The following is a 25,889-nucleotide window of genomic DNA, read 5'->3' as shown; positions in this document are numbered from 1 at the left end:
CTTCTGATTTCTATTTCACTGGTCTCTGCTCTAATCTTTATTTTTTCCTCTTCTCTTGCTGAATTTAGGCTTTATTTTCTGTTCTTTCTCCAGTTCATTAGGTGTAAGTTTAGGATGTGTATTTGAGATATTTCTTGTTTTTTGAGAACGGCCTGTATTGGTATATACTTCCCTCTTAGGGCAGCCTTTGCTGCATCCCAAAGATTCTGAACAGTTGTATTTCATTTTCATTTTGTTTTAATGAAGTTTTTAAACTCTTCATTAATTTCCTAGTTGACTCATTCATTCTTTAGTAGGATGCTCTTTAGCCTCCATGTATTTGTGTTCCTTCCAAATTTTGTCTTGTGATGTAGTTCAACTTTTAAAGCATTGTAATCTGAAAATATGCAGGGAATAACTCAAGTTTTTAGGTACCAGTTGGGACCTGATTAGTGACCCCACTGTGTGATCTATTCTAGAGAATATTCCATGTGCACACAAAAAGAATGTGTATTCTGTTGCTTTAGGATGGAATGCTCTGAATATATCTGTGAAGTCCATCTGGTCCAGTGTGTCATTCAAGGACTTTGTTTCTTTGTTGATCTTCTGCTTAGAGGATCTGTCCATTGCTGTGATTGAAGTGTTAATGTCCCCTACTATTATTTTATTGTCAGTGTGTTTCTTTAATTTTGTTATTATTGATTTATATAATTAGCTGCTCCCAAGTTAGGGACATAAATATTTACAATTGTTAGATCTTCTTGTTGGATAGAACCTGTTTATTATGATATAGTGTCCTCCTTCATTTGTTATTACTATTAAAATATAGTTTATGTGATATAAGGATTGCTACTCCAGCTTTCTTTTGATGTCCAATTGTTCTCCACCCCTTTACTTTCAATATGGAGGTGTTTGGGGGTCCGAATTTAGTCTCTTGTAGACAGCATATCGATAGGTCTTGTTTTTTTTATCCAGTCTGCTACCCTTTGTCTTTTTTTGGAGCATTTAATCTATTTACATTCAAAGGAATTATTGAAAGATAGAAATTTAATGCCATTGCATTACCTGTACAGTCACTGTTTCTGTAGATTGTCTCTGTTCCTTTCTGCTCTTTGTTACTATTGGGCTCTCTCTCTCTCTGTCTGCTTACAGGATGCCCCTTAATATTTCTTGCAGAGCTGGTTTAGTGGTCATATATTCTTTTAGTTTCTTTTGATCCTGGGAAGCTCTTTATCTCTCCTCTGTTCTGAATGACAGCCTTGCTGTATGAAGTATTCTTGCCTGCATATTTTTCTTGTTTAGTACCCTGAATGTATCATGCCAGCCCTTTCTGGCCTGCCAGGTCTTTGTGGATAGGTATATTGACAGTCTAATGTTCTTACCCTTGTAGGTTAAGAACCTCTGGTCTCCACCTGCTTTATCTCTGAAATTTGCAGGTTTCACTATTACATGTCATCGAGTTGTTGACCAAGTTTTATTTATTTTGAGAGGGGTTCTCTGTGCCTTCTGGACTTGAATGCCCGTACCCTTCCCCAGATTAGGGAAGTTCTCAGCTATAATTAGTACAAATAAGCCTCCTGTCCCCCCTTTCCTCTTACTCTGGGACTTCAGTTATTCTAACATTGTTTTGCTTTATGTTATTGCTGATCTCTCAAATCTTCTCTGTGATCCAGTAGTTGTTTATCTCTTTTTCTCAGCTTCCTAATTCTCCATTACTTTGTCTTCTATATCACTGACTCTCTCTTCTGCCTTGTTCATCCTAGCAGTTAAAACCTCCATTTTTTATTGCATCTCAGTAATAGCCTTTTTTTCTGAACTGATTCAATTTTAGTTCTTTTATTTCTCCAGTAAGGGATTCTCCAGTGTCTTCTGTTCTTTTTTTTCAAGCCTAGCTAATATCCTTATAATCATTGTTTTGAATTATTGTTCTGACATTTTACTTATATCCATATTGCTTAAATCCCTGGTAGTGAGTACTGTTTCCTGTTCTTTCTTTTGGTTTGAGTTTTTCTGTGTAGTCATTATGTCAGAAAAGAATAGATAAAAGGCAGAAAATACAAAAATAGCAACAACACCAGAAAAATACAAACTAAACAAATCAGAAAAAAACAGAAACCAAAAAAAAAAAAAAAAGAAAATTCAAACAAGAAATAGAACAGGTCACAACAATAGACTAGATCCTGGTTATATTTTGGTCTATTTATTAGAAGAAACTAGATCCCAAAATAGGAAAGGAAATTATATATATATATATATATATATATATATATATATATATATATACATATATATGTATGTATAAAATAAAATAAAAATTGAGTACAAATATAAAATTGAGCACAATGAAAGTACACCAAAAATGAAATATATATATAAATAGAAATATAAAAAAATAAAATTGAGTACAATGAAAGTACACCAAAAATGAAATATATATATAAACAGAAATATAAAAATAAAAACTATAAGCTTTTAAAAAGAATTGATAAAATATGAAATTAGCTGAAAAGGAAAAAAATATAAAACTGGAAACCTAAAGAATAATAAGAAAAACCTCAAATGGCATATACTGTTTTCCTCAAGAACTGAAATTTTGTAGTTCTCTGTGATCAGTAAACATGATATTAGCTGGATGTTCCTGCTTGTCTTCTGAAGGAGGGACCTGTTGCACTGATTCTGAGATGTCTTTCCCCTGGTGGAATTGTACTCCCCTTGCCAGGGTCCCATGCTCAGTGTAGGCAGCTCCAGATTGTACTGTGTGGCATGCTGCGTTGCTCCCTATAGATCTCATACAAGTTGAACACTCTCAGTGGTCCAGATTTGTATGTATGTAGAAAAATACCTGTATACATGTTTGATAAAATGTATGACATTTAAACTGGATTTTTCTTTAAACTCTCCCCAACTCTAGCTTTCTCACTTTTTTTCTGTGATAAAATTATCTTCCTAATCTTTAATGTGTCTTAATCAATTTATAAATGCAAAGCCAACAACACAGAGAAATAGACTCGCTTAGGTTTTTTAGTTTGAATAACCTTACACTGGGAAGGTTAACCAGGAGAGAAAAGCTTGAATTTATCATTTATACTTAGCCTTGTTCCAGGACAAAAAGAAAGCATGTTTGTTTTTTTCCACTTTCTTTGTAAATTAAAGTTTGGCTGCTTTTTTCCTCCTTCTTGTCTTATGTTTTGGACCTGTTCACAGACTTTCAGGAGTAAATTGTAAAATTGGACATTAAAAGTCTTTAATAGTGTATTTTCCTGCTTCTCCCCTAATTGAGAGTCATTGGTGTCAAAACTGTTGGAAAATTGTTCTGCTCTTGTTAATTAGCTTGTCTGTCTTCTGAACTAGAACTAGTCTAATATTACAGAAGGCTTTAAACCACCCTTTCCCTTTCTCTTAATTTTTAAAATTTTCAAGTCAGGAAAAAAAAGACTATATGCCATGTATTTATTTTAAATATCCAAACTTTTTCTCAACTCATTTATTTTCTTCTTTTGAAACTTCCTGGTTATAAGCAAATTTTATAGCTTGCAGTGTTACACAGTCGTTCTCCTCCCTTAAACAATTTTTACTCTAAATCTCTTTAAAGTTTTCTCTTTTTTCCTGAACCTTTTAAATAAAATTTGTCTTAAATACAATAAAACAGGTTTTAAAAATTATGAAATTGTTTCTTCACAGAAAAATTTCATTATTTCCCAGGTCAAAGCCCAAAAACTGAAAATGGTGAATACTCTCAAATGGTATAAGAATCCCACCTTTTAACAGAGGTTTGTATGGAGTTTGGCATCATTCATACTTGAAAAAAAGTATCTTCAGAAGAATTAGTCTCAATTAGGATTCCTTAGAGAACACTTTTTACTATTCTATCTGAATGCTCTTATTTTTATATATCTGGGTTAGCTTAGTTATGTTCTAGATTTCTTATATTTATACTAACAGTGTTGAGCTGTTAATAATGATCATCTATGTGCTGATTGTTCTGTAGAAATAAAAAAAGTAAAATAGTATTTAGGAAGAATAAATTAGAAATGCTGTATAAATTTGTTATTTCTTTAATCATTAAGTAGGTTTCATTGTTACTCGTTTTCCTTTAAAACAGTTAAGTAGACAAATACATCTTGACTTAGATCTCATTATATAAATGACAGGCATATAATTAGTATGTCTAGCTGAGTGGAACCAAATGCCTTCAGTTGCCTTAAAATTTGAGAGTGTAATGATGAAAATATGAACTAAATTCATCGCTCTTCTATTGGAAGAATCACTTGAAGACAAATGTTGGTGACTGCTATAACTAATGCAGTTACACCTGAGTAAATCAAACAGGATCAGAATACATACCAGTGAGACTTTGTGGGTTACACTCATTCCTCAAAGGTAATAAAATGAAAATTATATAAAGTAAATGATGTGACGACTCATAATTTGCTGTTTAGTTTTTTAACAAAGAAAATTATTTTAAAGATATTCATGAGCAAATTAGCTTGATTTTAAGACATACTTATTACAAAATTATGGCTTTATAGAGAAAAGATGAGAACTCTTTAGTAAAATTTAAGTCTTTTTTACTTTTAAATACTGGATTTAATTGATGTCTAAATCTAGTATACTTAATTCTTCATTAGCCATAATAATCTAAAGATTTATTTTCCTTTCAAAGATGTTATTGATTTCAAAGGTATTTTCCCAATTAAAGAAATATGGAAAGATAAAGGAATTTAAAAGCTACTCTTTTAGCTAATGAAGCTTTTATGTTACTCTGAGAATATTCTCACTTCTTGACTAATCCTCCTACTCAGTTTATCTTTACCTCTGTTTAGTATCAGCTGATCAAATTCACCCATTCTTGAATCAGCACCAACTTCTATTTCTTTCCATTAAGAACAAAGTAGAATTTTGTAATTTTTTGTAGCATAGTTGAAGGTTGACAAATGCTATGGTAGTTTACATTAAATACTATTCCGTTACTGTGTTGCATTCAGTGAAGTATAATACTTGAAATTCATTTTGTAGTCTTTGTTAAAGAGAATATCCTGTTTAGGCATTGTGTAATAAAATACAATATATAATTCTCACAGTATTTTCAATTATTTAACAGTTTTTTGCATTATGATTAGTCAGAATTTTAAAACATATAAACAAAATTATTTGACAAAAATATATACAAATTTATTCAGAGTAGAAATTAATATCATAAAAATCATGTATTCAAGTATAATACTAACATCAACTTAACCTTTACTCATTAACAAAGCAAGTGATCAGTTGTTAAGCAATTTCAGTTTTCCTTTGACAGATCACATAGTTTAGACTTTTTATTCTTTATCCTATGCTATGCAAATGCACTGTAGTTTTAAGTATATGGCCAAAAATGTGCATAAGACATTAAAATATGTTAAGTTTACTTTGACCTTTTAGTCTCTTTAATGACTTTTCAAGGCTGCCATACTGCCTTATCTTTGATTTGATTTTGAATTTGTAAAACTGTAAGTGTACAACTGAAATTTACCCTCATATAGTATGGAAATAGTATATATGAAAGGTATTTCCAAGGCAGCTAAACAGTTCAGTTAACCAGAAAGATACATTTTGACAATACGCTATTATATGGTAGTTGAGAACATAGGCTGGATTCAAATCCTATCTCTTTTACATAATAGCTGAATGACCTTAGGCAAGTTGTTTAATCTCTCTGTACCTCAGCTTCCCCATCTATAAAATAGGGATAATGATAGTATCTATACCTCAGAACTATTATAAGGATCAGATTCTTATGAACTGTGTATGACACTTATAAAATTCAAGAAATATAAAAAAAAATTTTAATGTAGGTGACACAATGTTACATTAGTTTCAGGTACACAAGAAAGCAGTTCAACTTCTCTATACATTATGCTGTGCTCACCACAAGTGTAGCTACCATCTCTTCTCCTGCAATACTACAATATCATTGACCATATTCACTATGCTATGCCTTTTATTCCCATGACTTGTTCATCCCATAACTGGAAGCATATATCTTCCACTCCCCTTCATCCATTTTGTCCTTCACATCACCTCCCTTCCCACTGAAAACCATCAGTTTGATCTCTGTATTTATAAGTCTGAATCTCTTTTTTTCATGTTTATTCATTTTTTCTTTAGATTCCAGATATAAGTGAAATCATATGGAATTAGTTTTTCTCAGTCTGATTTATTTCAATTAGAATACCCATCACCCATTTAGCCCATCAGCAGCCCACCTCCCCTCTATCAACCCTCAGTTTGTTTTCTACAGTTAAGAGTGTCTTATAGTTTGACTTCTTCTTTTTTGCCCTTTTCTCCTGTGTTCATCTGTTTTGTTTCTTATATTCCATCTATGAGTGAAATCATATGCTATTTGTCTTTCTCTGACTTTTCATACCATAATACACTCTAGCTCCATTGACATCATTGCAAATGGCAAGATTTTATTCTTTTAATTGGGTAAGTAGTTTTCCATTGTGTATGTATTCTATTGTGTATAAATGTGTGGGGGGTGGTATACACACACACACCATCTTCTTTATTCGTTCATCAGTTGATGGACATTTGGACTCTTCCCATAGCTTAGCTATTGTTGATAATGCTGCTATAATATTGGGTCCATATGCTCCTTTGAATCAGTATTTTTGTATCCTTTGGACAAATATCTAGTAGGGTAATTCCTGGATCATTAGGGTAGTTCTCTTTTTAACTTTTTTGAGGAACCTCCATACTATTTTCCAGAGTGGCTGCACCAGTTTGCATTCCCACCAACAATGTAAGAGTTTCCCTTTCTCCACATCCTCACCAACATCTGTTAATTACTCTGGTGTTAATTGTAGCCATTCTGGTGTGTGAAGTGTGAAGTGGTATCTCCTGATTTTGATTTGTATTTCTGATGAGTGATTTTGAGCACCTTTTCATGTGTTTATTAACCATTTATATGTCTTCTTTGGAAAAATTTCTATTCATATCTTCTGCCCATTTATTAACTAGATTATTTGTTTTTGGGTGTTGAGTTTGGAAAGTTACTTATAGATTTTAGATACTAGCCCTTCATCAGATATGTCATTTGTAAATAGCTTCTCCTATTCCATAGGTTGCCTTTTAGTTTTGTTGATGGTTTCTTTGCTATGCAGAAGCTTTTTTATGTTGATGAAGTCCCAATAGTTCATTTTTGCTTTTGTTTCCCTTGTCTCTAGATATGCATCTAGTAAGAAGTTGCTATGGCCAAAGTAAAAAAGTATTCTGCCTATGTTCTCCTCTAGGATTTTAATGTTTGCCTGTCTCTTATTTAGGTCCTTCATTTATTTTTTTAATTTATTTTTGTGTATGGTGTAAGAAAGTGGTCTGGTTTCATTCTGTATATTGCTGTCAAAGGTTCCCAACACCATTTGTTGAAAAGACTTTCTTTTTGCCCTTGCATATTCTTTCCTGCTTTGTTGAAGGTTAGTTGGATCGTTTTTGGGTTTTCTGATCTTTTCCATTGATCTGTATCTGTGTTTTTGTGCCAGTACCATACTGTCTTGATGACTACAGTTTGTAATATAGTTTGAAGTTCAGAATTGTGATACCTCCAGTTTTGCTTTTCTTTTCCAGGATTGCTTTGATTATTCGGGTTCTTTTGTGGTTCCATATGAATTTGAGGATTGTTTGTTCTAGCTTTGTGAAAAATGCTGGTGGTATTTTGAGATGAATTGCATTAAATGTGTCGATTGCTTTGGGTAGCATAGACATTTTAACAATATTTGTTTTCTCCATCCATGAGTATGGAGTCTTTTTCCATTTCTTTGTGTCTTCTTCAGTTTCTTTCATAAGTATTCTATGGTTTGGAGAGTACAGATCTTTTTTGTTTATTCCTAGGTATTTTACAGTTTTGGGTACAATTATAAATGTGATCAATTCCTTGATTTCTCTTTCTGCAGCTTCATTATTGGTATATAGAAATGCAACAGATTTCTGTACATTGATTTTGTATACTGCCAGTTGACTAAATTTGTGTATCAGTTCTATCAAATTTTTGGTGGATTCTATATTGAGTATTATGGTTTCTGCAAATAGTGAAAGTTTGACTTCTTCCTTACCAATTTGGATGCATTCTATTTTTTTGTGTGTGTTGTCTGAATGCTATGCTTAGGACTTCTAGTACTATTTAAATAACAGTAGTGAGAGTGGACATCCCTGTCTTCTTCCTGACCTTAGAGGGAAATCTCACTTTTTTACCCATTAAAGATGATATTAGCTGTATTTTTTTTCATATATAGCCTTTATTATGTTGAGGTATCTTCCCCCATCCCTATTTTGTTGAGAGTTTATATCGAGAATGGATGTTGTACTTTGTCAAATGCTTTTTCTGCATCTATCAAAAGGATCATATGGTTCTTTTATTAATGTGGTGTGCCACATTGATTGATTTACAAATATTGAACCACCCTTGTAACTCAGTAATAAATACCATTTGATTGTGGTGAATATTTCTTTTAATGTACTGTTGGATTCAATTTGCTAGTGTCTTGTTGAGAATTTTTGTATCCATATTCCTGGAGGATATTGGCCTGTAGTACTATTTTTTAGTGGAGTCTTTGTCTTGTTGTGGAATCAGACAAACTAGATTTTATTTTGGAAACTGCTCAACTCATAGAATGAGTTTGTATGTTTTCCTTCCGTTGCTGTTTTATGAAATGTTTTGAGAAGAATAGGTGTTAACCCTTTATAAATGTTTTAGAATTCCCTGGGAAGCCATCTGGCCCTGCACTTTTGTTTCCTGGCAGATTTTTGATTATTGATTGAATTTTTTTTGCTGGTTATGGTCTGTTAAAATTTAATATTGCTTCCTATTTCATTTTCTGTTGTTTATGTTTCTAGGACCTTACCCATTTCTTCCAGGTTGTCCAATTTGTTGGCATAGTTTTTCATAATATTCTCTTGTAATTGTATTTCTGTGGTGTCAGTTGTGATTTCTCACTTGTCATTTTATTTATTTGGTTCCTTTCCCTTTTCTTTTTGATAAGTCTGGCAGGAGTTTAATAATTTAGTTTTTTCAAAGAACCAGCTCCTGATTCCATTAAGCTGTTCTACTGGTTATTTTTATTTCTATATCATTTATTTCTGCTCTTATCTTTATTTCCTTTCTTCTGCTAGCTTTTGGCTTCATTCATTGTTCTTATTCTAGCTATTTTGGGTGTAAGGTTGTGTATTTGAGATTTTTCTTCTTGAGGTAAGCCTGTATTCCTCTATACTTCCTCTTCTGACCACTTTTGCTGCATCACAAAGGTTTTGAATCATTGTGTTTCCATTTGCATTTGTTTCCATGGGTTTTTTTCTTCTTATTTGATTTCCTGGTTGGCCCATTTGTTAGTTACATGTTGTTTAAAATTTGGTCTTCCCAAATTTTTCTTGTGGTTGACTTCACGTTTCATAGCGTTTTGGTCAGAAAATATTCCTGGTATGATCTTAGTCTTTTTATACTTGTTAAGGCTTGATTTATAGTATGTGATCTGTTCTGGAGAATGTCCCATGTGCACTTGTAAAGAATGTGTATTATGCTGCTTTAGGTTGGAATGTTGTGAATATATCTGATAAATCCATCTGGTCCAGTGTGTCATTCAAAACCATTGTTTCCTTGTTGATTTTCTGCTTAGATTATCTGTCCATTGCTCTAAATGAAGTGTTTAAGTTACTTACTGTTACTGTATTATTATCAATTAGTGTCTTTTAGTTTGTTGTTAATTGTTCTGTATATTTGGGTGCTTCCATGTTGAGGGCATAAATATTTATAATAGTTTGATATTCTTGGATAGGCCCCTTTATTATGATATAGTGCCCTTCTTCATCTCTTGTCTTTGGTTTAAAATCTAGTTTGTCTGATAGAAGTATTGTTACTCCATCTTTCTTTTGACTTCCATTTGCACAAGAAATGTTTCTCCATCCCCTCACTTTCAATCTGCAGGTGTCTTTTGATCTAAAATGAGTCTCTTGTAGGCAGCATATAAATGGGTATTGTTTTTAATATTTTTTTTCAGAGATGGTTTAGTGGTAATAAACTCCTTTAGTTTTTGTCTGAGAAGCTCTTTATCCTATTCTGAATAATAGCCTTGCTGGATAGATTATTTTCACTGCAGATTTTTCCCATTTAGTAATTTGAATATATTCTACTCCCTTCTTGCTTACCAAGTCTGGAGAGAGCTGCAGCTAGCCTTATGGGCTTCTCTTATAAGTCAGGGACTTTTGTTTGGCTGTTTTTAGGATCTTTTCTTTATCAGTATATTTTGCAAATTTCACCACAGGATATCTCAGTGTTGGCCAACTTTTGTTGATTTTAGTGGGAGTACCCTGTGCCTCCTGGATTTAGATGTCTAGCTTTTATTATTTCCTCAAGTAAACTTTCTGCCCTCTTTCTCTCTTTTTTTTATTGGACTCCTATCATATGAATGTTATTACATTTGATGGAGTCACTGAGTTCCCTGTCTGTTCTCATGACCTTCTTTCTCTGTTTTGTTCAGATTCATTATTTTTTTGTATTCTATCTTCTATATCACTCATTCATTCCTCCTCTTCTATCCTTGTTGTCATTTCATCCAGTCTTTTTAGAATCTAAGCTATTGCATTTTTCATTTCTGATTTTTCAACTCCTTTATCTTTGTGGTAAGGGCCTCCCTGATATTGTCCATTCTTTTCTCAACCCTGGCAAGTATCCTTATGATTGTTGCTTTAAAATCTCCATCAGACATTTTGCTTTTGTCTGTTTCAATTACATCCCTGGCTGTGACCTTTTCCTGTTTGTTCTTTCTTTTGAGATGAATTCTTCCATCTTGGTATTTTATAAGTCTCTGTCTTCTCTGTGTTAGAAAAGCCTGTTATGTATCTTGGTCCTGAGAGTAATGGCTTTATGAAGAGGTCATATAATATCCAGAGCCTAGCAAGTGTCTCTGGTGTGTGCCATGTGTACTCTGCTGCTGTGTTTCTACCACTCTGTCCTTCAAGCAAATATCTGCAGAGGCTCTTCTTGCCTGCTATGGGGATTGTTTGGACCTTGGCCAAAGTGTACAGAGTTTTAACTAGGCATACTCCGGTCTACTTGTTAAATGAGAGCTGATGCTACTTCTACTGGAACTGAAGCCTTGCTGAACTCTGGTCAGTGTACATGGTGTGTATGGAGATTTCTGTTGGTCTTCTGGGGAAGGGGCCTGTTGCACTGGGACTTATGCGCACTTGCTGGAGAAAAGTAGTACCAGCAGACTGCATAATGAGTAGGACTTGGTGGGGGACGGAAATGGCGCCAGCCAGTTCCTTTGTCCCTGGATAGGGGTCTCTGTGCTGTTGCTCTCAGGAAAGCACTCCCAGAAGAGGAAATAATTTCCTCTGGTTTGTTCGAGGTATTTTTCAGATCGGTATTTTCATGCTGTCTCTGGGTTGCTTGCCTGCCTGGAGCAGTGCAGTGCACTTTGGGCTCTATCTCAGCCAAGCCTGCTGACTTTTAAAACTAAACTTCATGGAAGTGCTGTGGCGGGGGCCTTCACTGGTCTTTTGGGGGAGGGTCTCGCTATGCTGGGACAGATGCAGGTTTGAACAAGAAAGGCAGTCATGCTAGAGTGCAGGTGCCTGGGATTTGGAGCAGGTAGGCTAAACAGACACTGAGTTAGCTGCTCTCAGCAGGTGTCTCTGTGCCTATGATGAGGGGGGGAAATGGTGCCTGCTGGCTCTTTTGTACCTGGAGAGGTGTCTCTGTGAATGCCACCTCTCCCAAATGTGCTCCAAGAAGAGTGAACAGTCTCTTCTCTGTGCTTTTTAGGTGATCTTCGGATTGCACTGTCTGTCCCAGGGTTACTTGCCTGCCTTCTCTCTAGGAGTAGGGCAATGCTGTCAAGGCTGTATCCCAAACAAGCCTGTGGACCTCTAAAACTCTAGTCTTCAAGCTCACTGCTGCAAAAACTCATGAAAATAAGCCCCTCTTGTTTTCCAGCGAAATGGCTTTAGGGAAGTGTTCTCCTTTGTGCATTTCCCTATGCACTCCTCTCCTTCTCTCCCTTACTCCTTCAGTCCCTATCTCTCTTTCCCTTTCTCTCTCTAGTTGTGTGAGGGTACTTTTGTCACTTTAAAATGTGCTGTTTATTGTCATTCATGTTGAATGATGTCAGGCTTCTGAATTTCAGATAACTTTGTTTCCGTGGTACTGATTATGAGTACCACTCCATTTGCCAAACTTTTTCAAATATTACTGTTATGTTCTATGAATAAAAGCTTATTTTGCACTCACGTTTCTTTTTTTTATTTTTTTTTATTTTTTTTTATTCATTTATGATGGTCACAGAGAGAGAGAGAGAGAGAGGCAGAGACATAGGCAGAGGGAGAAGCAGGCTCCATGCACCGGGAGCCCGATGTGGGATTCGATCCCGGGCCTCCAGGATCACGCCCTGGGCCAAAGGCAGGCGCCAAACCGCTGTGCCACCCAGGGATCCCTGCACTCACGTTTCTTTAATGCCAATCACATCTCAGTATTATTGCCAGCAGATGAATTGTGATGAAAAATGATTTCATCATCTTTCAGACCATTAATACTTTTAAACAGTTGCTAAATGAAGTAGAAGGAGCATAATTTGTAAAAGGTACAGCCGAGGTTTAAAAAATTTTGAGTCAGTTATAATATTACATGATGCCAGTGGGTAACATTTTCACTTCTGTTGTATCTTCTGGAATCTTAGTAATAGTTGTTGATTGGTATTAATAAGTGTAATACTTCTAGGAAAGCGCTTGCCCCATCTGATCTAATCTGTAGTCATTTTTAGCATTTATTGAGCAAGTTAATTTTGTGCAGAAGAATTAAACTCCTAGAATGCATTTAAAGTAATTATTGATAAGTATTACTATTGCCATTTTATTAATGGTTTTCTAGTTGTTTTGTATTACTTTTTCTCTATCTTTGTGATTGATGAGTTTCTATAGTGTTATGTTTGGCTTTCTTTTAATTTTTGGTGTATCTATTATAGTTTTGGGGTTTATAGTTACCATGAGGTTCATATATAACTTCCTAAATAAGTAGTAGTTTATATTAATTGGATCATAACAGGAAAAGCAGAAAGTATCAGGAGAAAAAAAATAGTTGTTTATACCTTAAATTTGTAGGTCAATTAATATTGTAGCATGTAATCAGAATCAGGGTTCAGACATTAGAATTCAAGTTATGAATGTCTTTAGTTAACTTCTAGGAATTTTTTTTAAGATTTTATTTATTTAAGAGAGAGAGCATGAGTGGTGGGGGAGGGGGAGGGCCAAGGGAAGGGAGAAGTAGACTCCCCAATGAGCAAGGAGCCTGACAAGGGGATTGATCCCAAGACCACTGGATCATGACCTGAGCTGAAGGCAGACGTTTAACCAACTGAGCCACTTAGGCGCCTCTCTTTCTAAGAATTGTTATAAAACTCATTAAGTGCAAGATGATAATCTGACTTGACTACTAGAAATTTTTGCTAGCATTCCCTGAACCAAATTCTGATATATTGTTAGGAAACATAAGGATGTAATTACTCTGGTATGTATTTCTATTATGTGACCTGTTAAACAGAACCAGTAGTCTACTATTAAGATATTCAAAATTAAAAAAAGATATTCAAAATATACTTTTATTTATATTCGTGTTCATCTGCTTTTTCCCTAGTACACATTAATTGAATAGGAAGAACTGGAAAATTGAGAACTTTGGTATGGATATTGGTATTTTATGAAACAGGAGAGTTTATCTCAAGTTTTATCAGGGATTTCTGCCTTTGTAGTTATATACCCCCATTTAACTCAGCAACTGCCTAGGGAGTTTAAACTCTCTCCCCAGCAAAGTTATATGGCATCTGAAAAATTTTGGTTAATTAGGAATAATTTTGTTGTGAAGGTTATTATATTTTTTGAGTGATTATTACCATACATATCCCAGAATCAATGGAATCATTGTTATGGTCATGTAAAAACATTACTCACATAAAACAGAAACCTTCTTAGAATATCACTTTCTTTGGTGAACCTGAAAAAGTAAGTACTACAAAATTTGATTTTAACTCAGATGGTTATAAAGAGTCCTCAATTTATGCTTAGAATGGAATGAATTTTAATAATGAGAATCCACTTCTGATGTCAACTTCATGGTAAGCTTTGAACTGTCTTCCTGGAGTTTTTTTTTTTTTTTAAGTCTACTAGTCTAAACTTAAAAGAAGTGGGTATACTTTTTTACTGGTGTTTTAGATGAAAGAATTTTTCAGTACTTATATCATTCTCTGGTATATTTCTTCTGCTATTCTATTCTACCCCAAGCCCTTTCCTGGGCCATAAGAATTTCTCCCATTTAGGGATCCCCTTAATCCTTTCTTTCAGTACACAGAACTTTCTGTTCCTCCTTTATATTTATGTGTTGGCCTTTAGCAATTCTAAATGTATTAGGCTACAGTACTTTACTCCTATGAAGGGCCTTTTTTGTGCATGACACTGTCTAATGCAAACATTCTCTGACTCCAGGCTCTATGAATCTGTAATTGCAAAAAGGAACTGATTTGGAATTTCTGAAAATATTATATACTGCTCTAACTTAGGCCATTTTATGGATTTTCAAATATGTGTATCACTCAAACTAAGCCAACGGTGTTCCCCCAGAAGATTTCTTAGAAAACCCTACAATGAATAGTTAATTTATCAGCACAGTTTGTATAAGCGGATTCTTCTATCTGAAGAATATGAAATGTATTCTCTAGGTAAATAGATACTCCATTTTCAATCATTTTTACACATTTTTTTGCTTAGCAGTCCTTTGTCCAGCCTCTTTGGGAATGTTATAAGGATAAGTTAAACTTTTTCTATGAAAAAATGGTTTCCTAAGCTTTTCTACTCTGCTAGTTTTACAAAATGAACCATCAACTGCTACTTCTCTTGGATCTTAGTGTGCTCTTAGTTATTAACACGTATTTTAGCTATTCACATATATAGCATATTATGGTTTTTACATTTTCCCCATTACTAAATTATAAACTCCTTAAAGGTAGGAGCCACGACTTGCTCAGCTATTTCCCCTGGAACTGGTATAGTGCCTTGAAAATGCGTGTAAGGAAGAACTCAAAATATTACTATTTTTTTAAACAGATTTGGTTCATTTGACTTGTACATCTTCTAAAACAGCAAGAGAAGATTTAGAACCAGTTGTGCAGAAATTATTTACTCCATATACCGAAACAGAGACAGGTAAGAATAATAATCAGCGATTCATGAGGGAAAGGTAATATAACAACCTTATTCCTCTTAGATATCTCATAAAGGTTTCTGCAACCTGGACTGAAATGTGATGTATTCAGAAACTATCCTTACATGGTTAGTAGCATGAATGAGCACATTCTTTTCTTAAAAATGGGAAATTGTGCACTTTATCACAGTAAAGGAAAAATACATGTTTCACACACATGTATAATTAAGTGTAAAAAAAACATTTATATGCATATATACTTACATGTGTAGAAATAAAGACTGCCTGTAAATCTGTTATGGACAACTTTTATTTTTTTCCTTTTAATTTTCTTCATTTTACAGATACTATACAATGAGTATACCTGTATCAGAAAAAGCTATCTTCATTTTTTAAAAAGCTGAGATAATATTACAATATTAATTGATAAGTATAGGAATCCCTCCTAATAATTATCCTTTTATGTATAGCTCACTAGTGATGTGATATTTTGCCCTCAAAATATCAATACCACTATGCTACTTATTCATGATGGAAAAATGTTTTTCAATCATAGATTTTTAAATTTTTCATATCATAGGATAGCTCTTATAGCTATAAATGGAGCAAATTGTTAGGTATTTTTTTAATTTTTTTTTTTATTTACGGTAGTCATACAGAGAGAGAGAGAGAGAGGCAGAGACACAGGCAGAGGGAGAAGCAGGCTCCATGCACCGGGAGCCTGACATGGGATTCGATCCCGGGTCTCCCCGATCGCGCCCTGGGCCAAAGGCAGGCGCCAAACCGCTGCACCACCCAGGGATCCCCTGTTAGGTATTTTATGTTCAAGTTATCAAAAAGTAGCCAAATGGATATTATTCATTTATATGAAGTAAGGGTGATTTTCATTTTAGGATTTGCACATCCACTTGAATTATGACCAATTTCCTCACTGAGTCATATATCTTTATTTCCTTTAGATGTTATGTTTGTTTGGGCAGCCATTAATTTACTCCTACCTGTTGTATTTTCTTTTAGTTCATCTCCTATGTGTCTGTGTCTTATTTGTTTTCTTAATGCAGAAATAGTATATAGTGGGGCATTTAGATTTACATAAGAAAACTCTGTTTTTAAGATCTAATATCAATATAATTAATTTTGTTTTCAGCCACATGAATAAAATCCTGCAATCTGAAACTTTATTTCATTTTAGTTTGGAATTTAGTTTGTTTCATATTTACATTTTATTCATTGGAAAGTCTCATATAAATGTTTGGATTATTGTTAAATATTTGATTGTAAAGTTATGATACATGATAATATTCTGCATGGTTTTATCCTTAGCTTTAATTACCTTGCTTTTAAAAACTGAATTTTTTCCTTGTTTATCAAATTTTCCATACTTTTTTAATTTCATTTTGTGGTAGTCTCAAATAATACACTAAATTTGAATCTTGTATCATTGCTCTTCACTTTTTTTTAAAAGACGTTATTTATTCATGAGAGACACAGAGGCAGAGACATAGGCAGAGGGAGAAGTGGGCTCCATGCAGAAAGCCTAATGTGGGACTCAATCCTGGGATTCCGGGATCATGTCCTGAGCCAAAGACAGATGCTCTACCACTGAGCCACCCAAGTGTCCTGCTCTTCACTTTTCAAATGCATTTAATTTTCTTAAAAAAAAAAACGAGCTGGAGAAATTACATATTCATTATTTAGCATCCTCTAGTCATTTTAGATTTTTTAAACATTAATCTTAATGGTTCCATTGATCCCATTTTGAGATGATATATTGTTTAGAACCTGATCAAAATTCTTTAGTAAGAAGTATGTGCTCAGAGGGGTCCTCAGGTGCACTGAGGCACTGAAAAGCTAGTTTTCACTGACACATAGGCCTTTTTATCATCAGGATGAGGTTGTGGTCATATTTTAATTAAAATGTCAGAACAAATACTGTTGTAGTTATTGAAAATGAATCACCAGATAAAGTGAGCAATGGGCCATGTCAGGTCAAAGAGGCAAAGTCACCTAGAGAAGAAAGCTCAATTCATTTTCCTGCCTAAATGAGAAAGAACTTTATGAGCAATATCAACTTTTAGTGCATTACAGGACATTCTTCTCTGTAGCAAAAGTGCCTATTTTCACAGATCAATGGTTTTTATTTTAATGTTTTAATTACTTGATAATGATATGAAATATTACGCTTTAGGGACACCTGGGTAGCTCAGCGACTGAGTGTCTGCCTTTGGTCTAGGGCGTGATCCTGGGGTCCTGGGATCGAGTCCCACATCGGAGCCTACTTCTCTCTCTGCCTATGTCTCTGCCTCTCTCTGTGTGTCTCTTATGAATAAATAAAATCTTTTAAAAAAAGAAATCTTACACTTTAGAGCTTGTAAATAGTTTTAAAATGTATGCCAAAAGAATAACATTACTTGAACTCATTTTTCTTCTTTTTGAGTTCTACCTTGTGTTCAGTACTGTGCTTCATAAGCCTTTGTGAAAGCCTAGTTTCCTTGCAAGGAAGTTTATTTATCATAAAAGATATGTTCTCTTCTCAAATACAGTACTTCTTTGCTGGTGTATCTGAGAAATTCCAGTAAGGTTGTGGAGCTCCTTCTACTTACTTTTTCCCATTTAAGGTATCAACTGGAGCTCTTAACATATGCTGTCTTAAGAAGTACTTGTACCAATACTTCTAAGAGCCCTATATCCTAGCCTCCTTTAAGAACATCAAAGATCTCTCAACCGTTCCCTATTTCCTAGTACAAAGAAATTTCAGGTATTCTGGGCAACCCTGGTGGCCCAGCGGTTTAGCACCGCCTTCAGCCCAGGGCATGATCCTGGAGACCCAGGATCAAGTCCCATGTCAGGCTCCCTGCATGGAGCCTGCTTCTCCCTCTGCCTATGTCTGTCTGTCTGTCTGTCTCTCTCTCTCTCTCTCTCTCTCTCTCTCTCTCTCTGTCTCATGAATAAATAAATAAATAAAATCTTTAAAAAAAATTTCAGGTGTTCGATGTTTAATGAACCTGATTATACAGGTGAGAAAATTAGGTGATTGCTCACCATTCATACCAGTCTGGATTAATTCTTCCAGACTTCAGAATATCCTTGAAAGCACTGAGTGACCAGTGATGTAACTATCCTAAAAGGTTTCTTATTTTACCCAGGAACTTGAGATTTTCTATATGAATTGAAACAAGAATTTCACTAGTACAATATCTTGAAATATCTATAATGTAGTATCATTACTACATCATGTTCTTTCTCTTTTTCCCTCGATTGTGCATGGCATGTGGAATTATCTCATCCCATCTCACTTGTTACATATCTCAAAAAAACAAAACTACCTAAAAACAGAAATTACCCTTAAGAGTGTTATTTTAAGGTCCATGGCTGGTAAGGATGTTAGGTAATTGTTGCGCTCAAAAGTCAAATGCCTTATCATAATTTCTTTTTGTGTTTGTTGTATGCAGACTAGATCACAGCGATGACAGTCTCCTATACTCTTGGACTTGTGCTACTCTGCTATGCTACTAAAATAGTCTCTTCCTAAATATGGCATGTAACTGTAAACCATGTATTGCTTTTATTTGGTATGCCAATGTTGTTGTTTTTTTTAAAGATTTTATTTATTTATTCATGAAAGACACAGAGAAGCAGAGGGAGAAGCAGGCTCCCTGCGAGGACCCTGATCTGTCGCAGGACACCGGGATCATGACCTGAGCCAAAGGCAGATACTAAACCACTGAGCCACCCAGGCACCCATTGGTTTCTTTTTTCTGCTTTATTCTGTACTTATCCCAGTTTAATTTGCCAGAGATCTTATTCTAAATTACCTATTACTTGTTTAGTCCTTTACACTATCTAATTGATGAAATGAGCTATTACAGAAAACCAATTCTCCTGGTTAGGTGATATATTTCTAGCCAAACCTCAGCAGCTTTAATAATTTTTTTTTGACAACTGTGTAGTTCCCAACTGCATGTTATTTTTTTCAGCTATCTCTCTGACTTCCAGCTGACCTCAAAGAAAGATGAAGCAATTACATGTTTCTTTAAGAGTTTTAAGGTCAAAGTCTGATAACTCCTTTCTATCTGGAGCATTTATCTTCATCCTATGTCAACTTTTCATCTTCTTCATGGTTCCTTCTCAATATTTAAACTTCTATGAAATTTCTTTCCTATAATCTATTGGATTATTCATTTTTCCCAACTTCTTTTGACTAAAAGCCTTTCTTTGAGCTGGAACTTTCAAGGAAATACAAGATAAACTCTCTTAATGTATGCTTAGAAATGGACTGGGCAATACTAAAGGAATTCCAGACCTTAACGCGCTTAAGACAACATATGTCAAGAGCTCCAGTTGGGGCAGCCCGGGTGGCTCAGGGATTAGCACCGCCTTCAGCCCAGGGCCTGATCCTGGAGACCCGGGATCAAGTCCCATGTCAGGCTCCCTGCATGGAGCCTGCTTCTCCCTCTGCCTGTGTCTCTGCCTCTCTTTCTCTCTGTGTGTCTCATGAATAAATAAATAAAATCTTAAAAAAAAGAGCTTCAGTTACACCTTAAATGTGAAAAAGTAAGTAGAAGGAGTTCTACAATCTTACTGGAATTTCTCAGATACACCAGCAAAGAAGGTAATGTATTTGAGAAGAGAACATTATCTTTTATGATAAATAAACTTCCTTGCAAGGAAACTAGGGTTTCACAAAGGCTTATGAAGCACAGCACTAAACAATGTAGAACTCAAAAAGACAAAAAACGAGTTCAAGTAATGTTATTCCTTAGCATGCATTTGCAACAACTTCTGGTGTTGCAAATCACAGGCAGTATGTTTAATTATCTTCCCATAAGATTTAGTGAAACTAAATTTAAAACCAATAAATTTACTAAGATCCATATGGTTTTAGCTGTGAAATATGAATTCCTTATGTTCCTTTATTTTGTCAGAAAATAAGTTTCACCATCTGTCATGTGTTTACATGAAGTTAGTGATACCTTAGATTCATAGATCTTAGCATTAGGAAGGAGCCTCATAAGAGATCATTTCTTCCATTCAGAGTTTCTTCATCCTATCACACTAATAATTATGGATTATTCAAAAGGAACTAGAAAAATAACATATTTGGTATTCTTGTAGTGGAGATATTTTAAATTAAATAAAACAAAATCTTATTTATCCCAAATTGGGGAATTGTGCAGTCTTATTAATTCAGTACTGCAATTAGCTGTGAATTTCTCTACTTTGATTACCAATTTAACAAGAGCTAATTAACTAATTATACTAATTATACCTTTAGCATTTTCTTTATGATTTACAGGGTGCCCCATGGTCTTGGATAATCTTCATATACATCCATTGTTATCATTGTAAAGAATTTGAATTTTTTGTTCAGATTTAGGCTATAGAAAATCCTGTCACCAAAAATTTTTTAACAGCAATAATTTCTGTTTTCAAGCAAAAAAAAATATAATAACATTTCTAAGGAGGAATGGCAAAGAAATAATTATTAAGATAGCAAGGAATAGGTTTTAGGTATTAAGATTAATTAGGTTGAACCTTTTAAAATAAGCATAAGCATATCATACTTTGATTATATTTGAAAACAGGATGAAAATCAATATAGAAAGTGTTCATTGAATATCTGTTGTGTGCTAGGCCTCCTATAATTAGGGAATATGAAAAACCAGAAGACTAAGGGCTAAGTCTGCTTTATCTGTGCATCTCCAGCTCCTAGTCCAAGCCTAATAATACACATAATAGATGCTCACTATGAAATGAGAGAATATGTGCTAAAAACAACTTTAAGTCTCACAACCTTATTTTTGTTGTTGGTTGCCTTTCCTTTGTAATCCAGTAGGACAAAGCATTAGTGAGTTACCGTATCAAGTGTTAATCCTATATATACTATTTTTAATAACTGCTTTATTGAAATATAATTCACACACTATACAGTTCACTCACCTAAAGTGTAAAATTCAGTTTTTTTAATATATTCACCAAATGGTTCAAACATCACCACAGTTAATTTTAGAATATTTCCATCACCCAAAATAGAAACTCCACACCCTTTAATCCCTCACCCCAATTCCTTCAGCCCTAAGTAACCACTAATCTACTTCCTATCTCTATAGATTTGTGTCTTCTGGACATCTCATAATCCTGTATAGATAGATTATTGACTTAATATATAATTTTTCAAGCTGGTTTGTTTATATAAAACAAAAAAATTATTATCTTATTCAGTGGTATAATTTAAGGATGAATGTGTTCAGAAGCACTTTGATACTGCTATGTAGAAGTAACAGAAATCCAAGAGAACACAATTGGAGTTATATCTAAGTAACTTACTAGTAATCAAAATAATTTTTGATATCTAACTTGTCTTAGGTTGAAAAGCCATCAGTACTTGAAATATATACATGTATGAGTGGGTGTGGATACAGATTTGCTATTTTTTACATACAAAGCTCTGATTTACTACACTATATAATCACGGCTTTGTTAGTAATTGGCTACAAATTGTATTAATTGACAGGATTATTGTGCTTTAGATGTGAGTAAAATTTATGTCTACATTTAGAAAATGAAGAAGTTGAAAAACCGAGGCTTCTATGGGCTCTTTACTTCAATATGAGAGATTCTTCAGACGTCAGCAGGAACTCTTATAATGATTTACCATCCAACGTTTATGTCTGCTCTGGCCCAGACAGTGGTTTAGGAAATGATAATGCAGTCAAACAGGTAAGCTGTTGGTGTTTCTCAGTTTTGTGTTGAAAAGTTGGTTTGGTAGGGAAAGTGAATTGTTTTTTCCTCTAGAATGTGGGAAAAAAGACTAGAAGAGCCTATCATTTAATATTATCTCTGTAATTTGCCTCCAAACTTTTTCCTGTGAATGACAAAGCTTCTTTATACTTAAAATATAGTCTTCAGTATTTTCATATTCTTGACTGTATGATGGATTTGCAGGAGAGCATTTATGAGTTCCATTGTGGGAATAAGGATGGAAGATGTTAAAAATATATATTCTGAAAAATAAAATTTATAATGCCAGTTTTCTAAAGGAACATGGCTTCTAATTTAAACTGTTGGCCTATTGTTTTATTATTTTGAAATACACTGTTTTTCTTTGTTAATCTCTGAGTCATTTCAAAAGGAGTGTAACTAATTATATACAAAATGTAATTTTTAAATTGTCTTAAAGCATTTTCTTATTTTGCAGAAGAACACGTAACTTATAGTTTTTCAGAGTTAACACAATTCCTTTAATGTTTTGACATAAGCTGGTGTCCCAAAAATTACTATCATAGCTGCTGAGGAATACGGTAAATCAAGGTGGAATTTTGTGATAGCACTTCTGGGCAAAGCTATTAACTGGTACAGCACAGGCTGACACAAGCTGCCAAAAGTGAACTATGATTCCATTCAGATGAAGATCCATGTGTATATGTATTAATACACTTCTCTGTACCTGACAGAGAAGAACAGAAAATATATTTTTTGAGGCACAAATCTAAACTTTTCACAGATAGAATTGGCATATCTGTCTATTGAATCAAAAAGTGGATATTTAACATTGTTTTAAGACCACAGATGGAAGTTTCAATCCAACTAGTGCTAGGGATCTTATGGAAACAAATGGCTTCATTGACTTAATTTTTAGTTGTACTGGCAAGGCCATAACCCATGTATCTATAGGGTTGTTTTTTTTTTTTTTTTTGTCTCATTCCTTGTTTCTCATCTTCAGAGTTTAATGGTGATCCTGGATAATCCTATTCAACCAGTGATATCAAAAGTAGGGAGTCATCCATCATTCATTCTATTAGTTTAGTAGGAACCCAAGATGGTTCGAGTTCTACATTTATGGCTTAAAATGACCAAGGCATTTTTGCTTTGATGTTCCAGTTTTTTCCAAGTAGAATTGCTGACATGTTTTCAGCCAGATAGCCTAGGTGATTTTTTTAAGATCTATTATTTTAGAGAGAGATCCTGAGCACAGAGAGAGAAAGAGAGAAGCAGACTTCCTGCTGAGCACAGAGCCTGATGCGGGGCTTGATCTCCTGAGTGGAAATCAAGAGTAGGATGCTTAATTGAGGCACCCAGGCACCCCCTTGTGTAGGTCATTTTTTTTTCCTGAGTGGACTTCAGTGTTTTTTCACCAAAATGGGAAGGCTTTTCACATAAGAGCTTATTATACAAGTTCTAATGTGATCTAAACTACCAGCTAAAAGGCTATAAATTAAAGGATAATTTTGTTATGAGATAATTTGCTTCCCAAGGAGATAGACTTCAGTGTTATCATAGTACAAAATAATAATAATGCTACTTTTGATACTAATTATATACTATTAAATATGAATAGTTTTCAATTTGTTATATAGCTTTGTTCTAATTCAGTATTTCATCCTGTGTTTAGCCTAGTTACTAACTGATAACTTCTGTTTTCTAGATTGTCCATAAAAGTTCTTAGAGCATCACTTAGGCTTTGTCTATGTAGCAAACATAAGCCACCTGCAGATTTCTATTTTTTTAACAAATACTTTATTTGACCAATTAGCAAGTTTGCATCTATTTTTCTTATTTGTAGATATATAGATGTTGAATAGCATAGACTTGTCTCCCTTGTGTTCATATGGAACTATTTGATTTGAAAACATACTAAAAATATAAAGTGATCTGTGTTATATGAGTTAAAGTTGTGTGCAGGGGCACACCAAGACATTCTCTATTATCACCACAATGATGCTAGCTTAAGTAGCCCAAGTGATAATTGTGATTCTGTGACTTGCTAGTTTTTATAGCTTGTTACTCCAGGCTTTTTTTTTTCCTGAAACTGATGTATCTCTTTTCTTAATACAGGTAGTGTCCCATTTACTCACACATACTGATGAACAGACTGGTCTATAGTTCTTTACTCTCAAGATCACTGATAGCTCATTCCTCCTTCAGGAGCCCCCATCCTCTAGGAGGTGCCATCCCATGAGAACAAGAATAATTATATAGTAATGTATGTACTCTTTGTACTAAAGGTCAGCTGTAAAATGGTTTAAATTGGCTGATGTGAGCAGCCTAACCACCATTTAGAATGTTGTCTTTATGGCATATTAGCAATTTGTTTATAACTTTTGGTACAGAATTTGTAAGTTGAAGACTCTTTTTATAAATCATATGACCTATCAAGTTGCTCACATATTGCAGTATAACTCACTTTCTCATGCCATTGAGGGAGAGGGCAGTTTTAGGTGTCACATTTTCTAAAGCTACCATTCATTGAGTGTTTTCTGTGTACTAGACAATATCCTAAACATCATAAATATATTATTTCATTTGGTCCTTACAAACATATGAGATCAGTATCTGTGACATGCCCATTTTACAGATGAGGAAACTAAGACCCAAAGGGGCTAAATAACTTGTCCAAAGATCACAGATCTCGTAGATTTGTGAGCCAAAACTTAAACTCAAGTCTGTTAGACCCCAGGGCTTATACATTCATCTGTACTGTGCTACTTTCATCTTGTTAATGTGGATACATCCTAAATACATTAAACTGCTAGACTGACAAAATATTTTTTTTGTTTTGTGTAGATATATATTAAATAAACATAGGAATTTCTTCAGTAGCTCAATGTGTCCTCTCTAAACTTCCCAATATAAAGAAACCAAGTCACAATATAATTATGCCTTTTTAATTTTTTTTAACCACATGAAATTCTTTAAGCTAACTTCTGGCTTAAAAGGGCAAGAGGAATTGGGGTGCCTGAGTGGTCCAGTCACTTGAGCATCCAACTCTTGATTTTGGCTCAGGTCATGATCTCAGAGTCCTGAGATTGAGCCCTGTGTTGGACTCCATGCTGGGTGTGAAACCTGCTTGAGATTCTTTCTCTCTCACTCTGACCCTCCCCAATGATGCTCTTTCTTTCTATAAAAGGGTGGGGGAGCAAAAAGAATGAAAGGTTAACAATTAACTACTCTGAACTAACCTCTATTTATGACTCTCACAATTGAGGCTTAGTTGACAAGTAAAATACAGTAGACCAAGAAGTATTGGGTAGACATTCCAGAGCATGGCAGTTGAGCCTAAAAGATTCTAGCAATTAGAGAGGAGACAGGAAGTGCTGGAGGCTGGCTGTAGGAAATTGGCATCAGTGAGGGCCAGTGGCAGATGGGCTGATGGTGAGAGTTCCACAAGCAGGAAGAAAACAAATACAGGTAGTGCAGCAGCCTACAATTGTTTGATAGTCCTAGGAGACAGATTATGACAAGGATATATGGAAACAGTGTGAGATCCAGCCACAGGGACTGAAATCAGGGGAAAAATGTATCCTATAAGTAAGTAACAAAAAGGAGACAAGGTGTGAGACACAGAGGAACTGGAAGAAAAGTAGTATTATTAGTAATAAGTCATGGTATATTTATATTCAGTATTTCTACAATATACAGTTTTTAAAGTTCTATAATTAATTTTAAAAAATGTATATTGGGATTCTACTCCACACCAGGAACTAAGGATCTAGACTTGAGTAAAATCCAGTCCTTGTCATCGCTGTAGGAATCACTTACTAGTAAAGGAGAACTTGTAAACAAATGGCAGTGCATTACAGTATATGCGATAATAGAATAATATCCAAAATTCAAAAATAATGCGGAGGGGCCATGAACCCTATTTAGGAGTCAATTTTGCAGAGACGGATATGAAAGATGAGTAGCAGTT

At 34.4% G+C, this 25,889-nt stretch overlaps 1 protein-coding gene across 4 annotated transcripts in view; it reads left to right on the top strand.

The window, feature by feature from the left end:
* Positions 1–25,889, top strand: part of CHM (CHM Rab escort protein) — a 274,974-nt gene that overhangs the window by 242,630 nt on the left and 6,455 nt on the right. For all 4 annotated transcript variants that reach the window (XM_055337921.1, XM_055337920.1, XM_055337918.1 and 1 more), the window contains 2 exons: positions 15,103–15,201; positions 21,759–21,919. In XM_055337921.1, the coding sequence (XP_055193896.1) occupies positions 15,103–15,201; positions 21,759–21,919 (260 nt within the window). The remainder of the gene's footprint in view (positions 1–15,102; positions 15,202–21,758; positions 21,920–25,889) is intronic.

The sequence above is a fragment of the Nyctereutes procyonoides genome, unplaced genomic scaffold (genome assembly GCF_905146905.1).
Source record: "Nyctereutes procyonoides isolate TBG_1078 unplaced genomic scaffold, NYPRO_anot_genome, whole genome shotgun sequence".
Classification (NCBI taxonomy): Eukaryota; Metazoa; Chordata; class Mammalia; order Carnivora; family Canidae; genus Nyctereutes; species Nyctereutes procyonoides.
The sequence above is the reverse complement of the archived record's forward strand: the minus strand, read 5'-3'. Positions and strand labels throughout refer to the sequence as shown.